We start from the raw sequence: 11371 nt of genomic DNA on the forward strand, positions 1-11371 counted from the left end.
GAGGTTTATGCACATAGGAGACTTGTCTCCAGGCATAAGCAGGTCAAACACAACGTTTTCTACCTCGGTCCCCCAAACAACCAAGGCAGTATATTTCTTTAGACACTGGTTGCCTTAAAGCCGAGGCATATTGTGTGCCTTAAACACTGGTCGCCTTAAAACTGAAGCATATAGTGTCCCAAAAATTACAGCTCTGCCACCGCGTTCTAATGGCTTCGGTTTTTCGAAAACCGAAGTGTAATGGGCGATTTAAAATATGGATTTTGCACTAGTGACTTTTCCAAAATAGATCATAAATTATCTACAAAGTATTATTCAATTGATTTTTTATTTATTTCAAATTAACTAAAATAAGTTGTTAGTTAACTTTTTGGATTTCTCATTATTATACCACAAAGTACATTCTTAGTAAGTACAATTATGTCATCGCGTCATAATAAAAAATCATATTTGCAATAATATTTCAATTATGTACAACTACTATGTACACTTAATTATAAAATTTTAAATTTCAAGGGCACTCACAATGAAAGTACATTCTAGTGTATTTTGTATTTTCAAGTTACATTTTTATTAGACATATCACAAAAATTAAAATAGATGTAAATCATGAAATTTAGAAAACAATGCTCGTTACGCACCAAACAATTTCGTTATCTCTCAAAAAAAAAAAAGTTCACAACTCATTCATCATTTTTACATACAATCCACATGTTCAAACTTCAAAACAGACCAAAGCAATATCAACAAATCAATTTAAAATATCAAAGATAATTTATCTCACCTTTACCTAAGTCTTACTATATAACTTAGTAAACTTGGATTTTCTTATAAAAGAGTTAAGAAAGTCCAATTGCAAATTGAAATTGTTAATAAAATTAATTAAAGAATCTAGTTATATATAAAAAGAGAATTATCTTAACAACTTTAAAATCTCCACCTCTCTCAACAATATCTAACATGTATGGGATAAGAAAAATCGTACTATATAGGATTTGCTGCTAATGATGTCGATCGGTTGACATAACTAATCAATTATGCGACAGTACGGCCAATAGGTACGCTGAAAAACATTAATGGGTAATTAATAGCATTAATTACCATATCAGAGGCGAATATACAATATTAATGAACAATTGACGAGTTTTATTACCTGAAACTATATGGTATTAATGGATTACTAATGAGCTTGGCAATTACGAAGCCTATAAATACAAGGTTAATGTTTAGGTAAAAGGACTTTTTTCCAGAGTCACATTAAAACCTCTTTAAGAAACATATCTGGCTTGATCGTGAGAGTGTTTTTTGCAGGTCAACATATTTGGGCTTCTTCCAGATGACGGGCTAGATCCTCATTGGCCTTTTGGGAGTTCTCAAGATCTTGTCGAGTGGTCTCCAATTCCTCAGCCGTAAAAGATTTGGCAGGTCCTGCGGCATAAGCCATGCATAAGTTAGATAGGATGTTCATCTCGTAAGCCATATCCAAAGCTTCTTCCACAATTATTCCTTTGAAAGGTTTCTTCTCTTCGGGATCAAGGTTATATTGCAGATGATTAGCAATGCGCATGTTCGGATCAAGTGGTCCGGTGATCATAGTGCCCTAAAGAATCTTCCTTTTGTTTCTCTTGCTCGAAGAGACAATTTTTTTTTTTGGAGGATTTCCTCTTTCCCTCACTCTGGCGAGGAGCATCCTCATGTACGGGAGTGGTAATTGGAGTAGAGGATGGTTGCGACGTTGAGGCTATCTTTAGAGCCGAGTTCATGACTCGAGAAGGAGGAGCCTTGGATGCAGTAGACCGAAAGGATTTGTTTTTATCCATGTTACTAAAGAGATCTAAAACAGGAAAAAAATTTAGATAAGTTACAAATGACGACTCAATAAAATAAAATTTCAAAATCTTACTGAACACTCTAGTGCATAAAGCATTGGAGCCGAAGAAGTCGATGAGTGTCCGAGACGAGGTCTTCCCAGGTAGTTGACTTAGCTAACTAACGACATCTAGCTCATCAGGGGTCATGACGGACTTAGCCCAAGTAATAACTCTTTTTAGATGCTTAGCCTAATAGAAAGGAAATTTTGGTTGATCATCATCCAAATAAAAGTTGGACCGATCAAACTCCTTTATTGCTACCTTAACGAAATTTGTTTTGAATTCCCAATTTGAAACCCTAAGCTTATGAACCCTAGAATTGGGAATCGTTCTGCGCATTCTGGTGCATCGCACCTCTCTTTTGTGAACATCGCTTCATCTCCTTCACCACGCCTATGGCTTTTTACATTCTGCTACTTCGATGGTTTTCTTCTGCGTCATTCGCGTTTTCCATCACGGAGGAGAACTGGGTCGCGGTGGTTAAAAGAGTTTTGCGTCGCAGCAGTGGTGGCCTTCCACTGTTTTGGTTCTTATTCTTGTTCGTTGCCGCCATGGTTGAGGAAACTATCTTCGATTTATCCCTGTTCTCGGCGGCGACAGTTTTGTGGAGGCTTATGGTGGCGCCTTTGTAGTGATGGCTCGTTCACGCAACACTTGTGACTTGCGACTTCTTTGGGGGTGAGATTTGCGTTACTCGTCATGCGACAACGTCGTGGTGGTCACAACAAGGGTCATTCGTGACTGACGGCGAGATGTAGGTCTCATGCTTCTGGTTCACTACGGTGATGCAGTCATGGTGGCCTCCACTCTGTTCTTTAGATTTCCTATAGGTTAAAGGTTTTCACTCGCGGCGGGATCTGTGGTGGTCATGGTGAAGTGAAGGACTCACGGCACGACTCCTTTGTCTTTCCTCGATCCGGTTGTGTTTGCAAGTTCACATTGTTGGTCATGGGTGTTTTCGACGGTGGTTCGATAGGCGGCTGACGGTGTGGCCGACGACGAGGTTCAACCCTAGAGCGGCTGACGGCTAGGGTTTCTTCTGTTTTGCGTCAATGGCTTGAGGGCTGTGACCCAAGCCTAATCTGGGCAGGCCCAATCTGGGCTGGGAAGGTCCAATAAGGCAGATCCAATTTTGGGAATATTTTTTTTTTGGACTGGATATGGATCAAATTAGTTTTTTGGACTTTTATAAATTCTTTTTAAAACCTGGTGCCAGCCCAAATCTTGTACAGATTTTTGATCCAATTTTGGATCATTAGATTTGGATTAAAATATAAGAGAATTTGTTTTAGAATTTTAATTAATATTCTAAAATAAAGTAATATTAATAATTAATTATGAATAAATAATAGTGAAATTAATTATTAATTAAGGTTAAATAAAAGTAAAATTAATAATTATTTAGGAATAAATAAAATTCAATTTTGGTCTTGTTTATAATTTTTTAAATGCGCTATTGATAATTAAGATATCACCAAAGATGTGATAGACCATTATTTGAATATATTTATATAATTATTGATTTTAAGATGTGAGCTTAATTGTTTTGTTTCTCTGAATACAATTACGATAACTTCAATATCTGCCAACTTAAATTCAGTTTCGGTCCTCAATGGTACAAATTTTAAGGATTGAAAAGAAAACGTAGAGATAATTCTTAGCTGCATGGATCTCGACCTTGCGTTAAGGATTGAGAAACCTCCTTCTCTTAAGGACTCAAGCACCTCTGACGAGAGGAAAGAATATGAGAAGTGGGATCGTTCAAATCGCATGTGTTTGATGGTCATTAAGCACGACATTCCAGAAGTCTATAGAGGTACTGTATCTGAAGAAATTACAAGTGCTAAAGATTTCCTTGCTGAGATTGAAAAACGCTTTGTGAAAAGCGAAAAGGCGGAAGCAAGTGCACTTCTTCAAAGCTTGACTTCCATGAGGTATCAAGGCAATGGAAATGTGAGAGAGTACATTATGGAAATGTCAAACATTGCTTCAAAACTTAAGGCGTTGAAACTTCAGTTGCAAGAGGACTTGTACATTTTATTTTAAACTCTCTTCCTATACAGTTTGGACAGTTTAAGATTTCCTATAATTGTCAGAAGGAGAAATGGTCTCTTAATAAGCTCATTTCATATTGTGTTCAAGAAGAGGAGAGACTGAACCAAGAAAGGACTGAAAGTGCTCACTTAACCAGTACCTCTAATGACAAGGGCAAAAGAAAGAAAATAGAGAATCCTAATGGCGATGCTTCTAAAAGTCCATTACAAAAGAAACAAAAATAGTTTAATAAATGTTTCTTTTGCAATAAAGTTGGACACATGAAGAAAGAATCCACAAAATATCATGCTTGGCGTGCAAAGAAAGGATTGCCTAAGCTATCAGAAGACAATTGATTCTGAAAGATGAATATGTTTAGAGATGTCAAATCCGTAGTGATGGAAGTGATAGAATGTTTTAGATTATTATTTTGTATTGGTTTTCTAATTTTGGTTTCGAAAGACATAGTGTACCGTCATTTAGGCGAAATTTGATTTCATTTGTTTCTTTGAAAAAATTTTGTTATTTATGTTAGTTTGGAAATAATGAATTCAAATTTTGTTTTATTCAAGTTTTGTTGAAACCAATTCACTTTTGGCAAATAATAATCTATATATTATTCATACAGTGACTTCCTATTATGAATCCTTAAATATGTAATTGTATGATATTAAGCATAATATTTTTTTAGGATATTAAGTTTAGGGGGAAGATTAATGTTTAGAGGAAGAATCGTTGAAAGTAATCTGATTCATAAAGTTCAAAACCTCTAGTAAGTTTAGAACCTCTATAAGAACAAACTCAAGATCCTCATAAACATGTGCTTAACGATGGGGATTCTCTAGTTGTTAAGGGAGAAGAGTTTAGTCTCAATCAATGCCCAAAAGAAAGTTTAGAAATTCAAAAATGAAGAAGATTCACTATGTTTCAGCGGTAAGGAGTCACTGATGTATGTCCAAGGATTTATGCATCTGGATATAGCATACACTGTTAGGGTTCTAGGCAAATATTTAAGCTATTCATTAATGGATCTTTGGAAAGCAGCCAATAAAGTTATGAATTTTTTCATGAGAACAAAAGTTTATAAGCTCACGTATAGAAGGTCAGACCCATAAGAGATCATCAAGTATTCTGACAATTTTGTAGGAAGCCAAGATAGTTTAAGATACATTTCATGTTACAATTTCATGCTAGCTAGTGGTGTAGTTTCTTGGCCTATTACCAAGAAGACTCTTATGGCTTTATCCACTATGATTGCAGAATTTGTAGCAACTTATTAGGCATCAAATCAAGGTATATGGTTGATTTATGTCATAGGGCTGCGTATTATGAAAGGAATTGAAAGACCAATCAGGTTATATTGTGACATCAAATCAGTTCTTAAAGAAAGAGTACGAAGTGGATGGATTTCCATAGAACACTTAGGGACAAACTCCTTGATAATATATCCTCTTAATAAGGCAATTACACTCAAGGTCTTTCATGAGCATATTGCTTATATGAGTGTTTTACAGTTTGAGAAATCTTTGGTTCAATGGGAGTTAGTCATCTTTGTGCATTTGTGTTCTATATTTGGTTTTCATGTATGCACACATTTTGGTTTATTATTCTTAAATTACACTTTGTACATTGTTAAGTCCCTGGCAAGTGTATCAGATCATTATCAAGTAATATAAATGGGTAAGTCCAAGTATCGTCTCCCAAGGGGCTCACAGGCCTTACTTTTCATGTAAACAAATCGTGTAAGACTTGAGAAAAGAATTAAATTGAGGTGTGTATGCAAAGAACAAAAATAAACATGAAAATGCAATGATTCAATTGGCTTTAAGAAACTATGGTTGAATGAAGTTCTTGGGGTTTACAATTTCATCTTATCCACCCTCATATATATACTCTTCTTATTTAATCAACTTATTTATCATATTGTCATGCAAACTTTCTTAGTCTACCCTTAACCCAATCCCTTGGTGAAAAGAGCCTATTACTAATTACTGGCTTGTTATCCCTAGCCTCCTCTAGTAATTAATAATACATGATAAGTAGAAGCAAAATACAATTGATCGTCCTACCCCTATCCTTAGGCGGTATTAACATAATCAAGGAATTCAACATCAGTTCATGACATTACTATACGTCCACGTATCAATAAAGACAAACAACATTTACCGAATGAGTTAAACGATAAAAGCATTAAGCAAAGGTGAAGAACCCAACAATTGATAAATCAAGCATATGCAAACATATAAAATAAATAAGAATTTGGATATATGAGAGTTTCAAAAGATTACATTGTTCCCCAAAAACCTAAGGTTTAGTTCACCATAATCATGGTGAAACTAGATGAAAAATGATGAAAGAATGGAAGAAATAACCCTAAACTTGGTAGATTGGAGCCTAAGCATCCAATGAACCTCTTCCAAGGTGTGTGGAATAGCTTTGGACGTTTCTCTCTGCCAAAAGAATGTGTTTTGATTCGCACTAGGGCTATATATAGGCCAAAAAGATAACAGAAGGATCTCAGAATCTAGCTAATAAAAACAGACAACCGCTTAGGCACCTAAGTTCACCGCTCAGCGGTTTCCCTCTAGCCGCTTTGACCGCTCAACAGTCAGTTTTGTCGTTGAGCGGTTTTCCTCTAATTGCTCTGGACGCTTAGCGGTCCATTCTGGCGCTCAACGGTTCACTTGACCCTTCTTTTCATCATTTTTCTCCTTCTTTCATGGGTCTAAGTCCACCTTACTTCACTTCCATCTTCAATTCACCTTAAAACCCTGCAAAATAATGTAAAAAACAAGCATAGTATCTCTAAAACCAATTTTTGACTCTCACAAGACTCAACTAAGTGTTTTACTTGACTTTAAGCTCATTCTAAGCCATAAAAAGTGTGTTTTAATATCAAATTTAAGTATGAAAATAACGGTTGTTAGACCGTTATCATACATTAAGGTTATTGTATTGATCTCACTAAGATAAAGTAAGGACCGGTTGAAAATAGACATGTACAGATCACCTTCACGTAACTTTTCATGCTACACATTTCATGATGTATCCATGTCATTTGGTTCTATCAACATTAGTGATCACTGTTTGTTTGGTTGCAATTGTTGCAATTAAAACTACTTTGGTTCTACATGCGGATATAATCAATGGACGAGACTATGGGATATACTCAAAGTATATAATGGCAATTTTGAGCTCATAAAGTCTAACACATTTGTAAGGATTTATATGCATATATATATATATATATATATATATATATATATATATATATATATATATATATATATGTAAGTAAAAATTAAATGTGTTAGGATCATTATATTTTATTAGCCAACTTTATAAAGTGATCTAATTAAGATAAATATGGCTAAGGCTATATTTGTCATGAAAGGTATTGTGTAGAGACGAGCAATAATTATAATTTGTTAAAGGGGCAAAATTTCATGGTCTCCATCTGTGAGGAGCCAAATTTCATGGTCTCCATCTATGAGCACAACTATTCATTCCTGTTTCTTTCTCTTTATCCCCATCAGAAGAGAAAATCTAGAGGGAACTAAAGGTGAGAAGGAAGATCATAGACTAATTCAGGTTTATCATATACTAATTCAGGTTCATTAATTATTCCCAATGTCTTCAGGTACGCTCGCTTTACTATTTGGAAATTGGTTTATTGCTCCTTCATTAGTATATGTCAACCATAAATTCTAACAAAATATTATAAGATAAAAGGTTTTCTTTTTAATTTGATTGATTCACAAGTAAATTCGAACTTTATGTTATAACTATCTTCTTTCATTAATAAAATATGCGAAGAAAATGATACAACTAATTTTAAAATTTTTCGAACTTTATATTATATTTATCTTCTTCCATAATATGGGAGGAAAATTATATAACTAATTTTAGATTTTTCATTGAATGACTTGGAAGATATCTTGAATTTCGAAATTCGATAAAAACAATAAACAAATTTCGACCAAAACCACACATATTCCTTCGTTCCGTCGATATACACTGTCATAATAAGTTTTAATGAAAATGTAAACTAAATAAAAACGAAAACGAAGCTGTGGTGCAAAAAGAACCTGTGGTGTCGTGCGTGCAGGACTGAAAAACGAAGCAAAGCTTCGTTGGTAGGAGAGAAATTTTCGCCAAATTCGACAACTACAAGGATGTACACCAAAACAACATAGAGAAAACAAAGAGGTGCGACGCTAGGATTTGTGAAAATTCAAAACGAGTAAGTGTGGTGGGCGCAATGCGTTAGGTTAATTTAATTATATAGGAAAGAAAAAAAGTCAAAAAAATAACTGGATAATTTTGCCATAAAATTTGAAGGTGCAGGGAGAAATGTTTGAAAACAAAGCTATATACACCCTTTTCTACTATCTACACCCTTATTTTACACCAATTACTTTGGCATATAGTGATAATTAGTTAAATACACCATTAAACAAATATATAAAACTTAAATACTCACCATGGCATATAAAATAATAGCACCACCTTTTACTTGTGCCCCGAGCCAATACTATATGCTTCCCCCTAAATGCCCTGAAATTCAAAGTTTGTAGAGAATCTTTATTAATCTAATGAAAATATTTTGAAGTTTTAATTAATCATGTCACATTTGAATTTAGTATGCAAGTGTAGACGAAAACAGATATTTTATTTGTAGTTTATGGGTTTATTAGGGTAGGGTTGATAGATGCAGTACTCCTACGTAGGTAGGACTCTGAGTCCAAGCACTTGAACTCTGAACTCATTTGTCAGTCTCCAATCTTCAAGGTAGTGTGGACTATCTCTGTAATTGAGCTGTCCATACCCACAACAACACCATTCATGATTTTCAATTCTGTTACAGAATGTCAATGCTGCAATAATTAAGACATGCAATTTCAAAGTTTCTGTTCCTCTTCCTATTAATATTTTGGACTCATGCCACCAACTTGTATATGGAATTAAAATGATTTTTACCCTAATTTTGAAAACGATTTTACAATATTTTTTCGAAATTAAGAAAAAAATATTTGTAAAGTTAGTTTTTGTTTTAAAAAAACCATTTAGACCGCGATTATTCTTTCCATATTGTTGGTACTATGAATAACATTTTACACATTATCATTATAAAGTCATCTCATATATATATCAAATAGCATATATTAAGATTTGTTGTTTTGCGTGAATAATAATTGACATTAATTACATATATATGTGCTTTTTATTTTCAATTAGATCAAACATTTCTAGAAGAACAGAATTATTTAATTTAAAAAAATAAAGAATAAAATTGTAGTTAAAATTTTATAATTATTCGCTTAAAGAAACTATAGAAATCAAAAGTAAATTTTCTAGGATGATAGTTAATTGAAAATATATAGTGTATCAGTATAAATTTTGTGGGATCGAGAGACTAACTTGGATGACGTGGTTTTATCGCTTTCTGATATTTGGATTGTCTGGATTGCTCACTTTTCCTAGGTCTGGACCGTTCGCTCTTCTTTGACCTTGACCATTCGGTGGACTTTGATCTTTGACCGAGGGGGGAGTTACATGCAATGACAATTCGACGTTCAAGTTAGGCGTATGATGGAAGAACCTCAATTCTTAATTGAATGCTTTCTAGGTATCAGTGAGTAGAGTGTGAGTAGAATGTCAGTAGAACGTACCTGGCTCGTAGCCTTGGCTCTCTTTTATAATTTCTGTTATGGACCTTAAACTGACATAAACCCATTAAAATATAAACAAAATAAAATATTAACGATCTTACCTAAAAATATGGTTGGTTGATTATAATTTGCTCATATATATATATTTAGATATCTTTCATATCTTCAATAAGATATTCTTGATTTGTTTTGCTCTTTGTTGGATTGTTAACCCAATTATGCAAACGCTAGCCCAATTGCGGCCTAACTTCTTTTAGTTTGCTCTAACAAGTGTTGACCTTGACCAGACCGATCGGTAATAATATGTAACCGCTCGGCTACAATATCATACCGTACATGATGCCCCCCAAGTCTGAGTTAACAGTTTGACTTGTTTGGTTACGTTAACTATAGGACTTTAAGTGGTTTTTCATTGTAAGGGTCTTCTCGCTGCGCTACGTTTTATGATGCCACCTCATTTCTATGTAATAATTTAGTTTTTCCTACCTCTAGGGTAGTTGTAGAGTCTTGAAAGCAGGGTCGTCAGATCTTTTTGATCTTACGGTGTAGATTTTTGGTGGTTACGTCAGTTTTCCCATCATTAATGCGAAAGGATTTTCGAAAAATCTTGGTTTGTTCAATTGTCATTTTTGCGCCTTTTCTTCTTCTTCATCTTCCACAAGCCGTCGCACTTCTTCTCCAGTATTTCCTCTCTCATTTTCCAACAGGTAACTATGGATCCTTCCATTTCTTCAGATTGTTCTCCATTATCTGTCGAAGAAAGGGGGCGCGGCGACAATGCTGGTGCATCGGAGGGTTCTCAAACTAGGGTTCAATGTGGCATTTCCACTATGCTTAGCGACGAAAACACCTTGTGTCTATGGTGGGACTGTAGTTGAGGACCCCGAAAATCTCCCCTCTTCGTCTTCTAGTATTTATGAATGGGCCTCTCGAGACGTAATTGAATTTCCCAATGCTTTTACCAATAAAACTCTTTTGTTGGATTGGGCGAATGATAATTGCGTTAACCCTAGGTTATAGTTCTTGCATGAAATTGATTGTTTGCGGGGAGAGTGAGAGAGTCTTCCATGGTAGAGAGAGCTCCAGAGAGGATTTCTTCTACATTTACTCTTGTCTTTTTTATGATATGTATCTTAGGTTTCCTTTTAGCATTTTCCAAATGGATGTTTTGTGATAACAGTCTAAAAATCGTTATTTTCATACTTAAATTTGATATTAAAACACACCCTTTATGGCTTAGAATGAGCTTAAAATCAAGTAAAACACTTAGTTGAGTCTTGTGAGAGTCAAAAGTTGGGTTTTGAGATATTATGCTTGTTTTTAAATTGTTTTGCAGGGTTTTAAGGTGAATTGAAGATGGAAGTGAAGTAAGGTGGACTTAGACCCATGAAAGAAAGAGAAAAATGATGAAAAGAAGGGTCAAGTGAGTCGTTGAGCGCCAGAATGGACCATTGAGTGCTCAGAGCGATTAGAGGGAAACCGCTCAGCGGCAAACCTAACCGTTGAGCGGTCAAAGCAACAAAAGGGAAACCGCTGAGCGGTGAACTTAGGCGCCTGAGCGGTTGTCTGTTTTTATTAGCTAGATTCTGTAATCTTTCTGTTATCTTTTTGGGCTTATTTATAGCCTCAGTGCGAATCAAAACATATTCTTTTGGCAGAGAAAAACGTCCAGAGCTATTCCACACACCTTGAAGGAGGTTCCTTGGATGCTTAGGCTCCAATCTACCAAGTTTAGGGTTATTTCTTCCATTCTTTCATCATATTTCATCTAGTTTCACCATGATTATGGTGAAC

General features: G+C 34.9%; 1 protein-coding gene across 1 annotated transcript; it reads left to right on the plus strand.

Moving 5' to 3' along the window:
* The first annotated feature begins 3536 nt into the window (after positions 1–3536).
* Positions 3537–3917, plus strand: LOC106773413. The gene has a single exon (XM_014660108.1). The coding sequence runs from the start codon at positions 3537–3539 to the stop codon at positions 3915–3917; it is 381 nt and encodes a 126-aa protein (XP_014515594.1).
* The last annotated feature ends 7454 nt before the right edge of the window (positions 3918–11371 follow it).

The sequence above is a fragment of the Vigna radiata genome, chromosome 9, assembly GCF_000741045.1.
Source record: "Vigna radiata var. radiata cultivar VC1973A chromosome 9, Vradiata_ver6, whole genome shotgun sequence".
In the NCBI taxonomy this organism is placed as follows: Eukaryota; Viridiplantae; Streptophyta; class Magnoliopsida; order Fabales; family Fabaceae; genus Vigna; species Vigna radiata.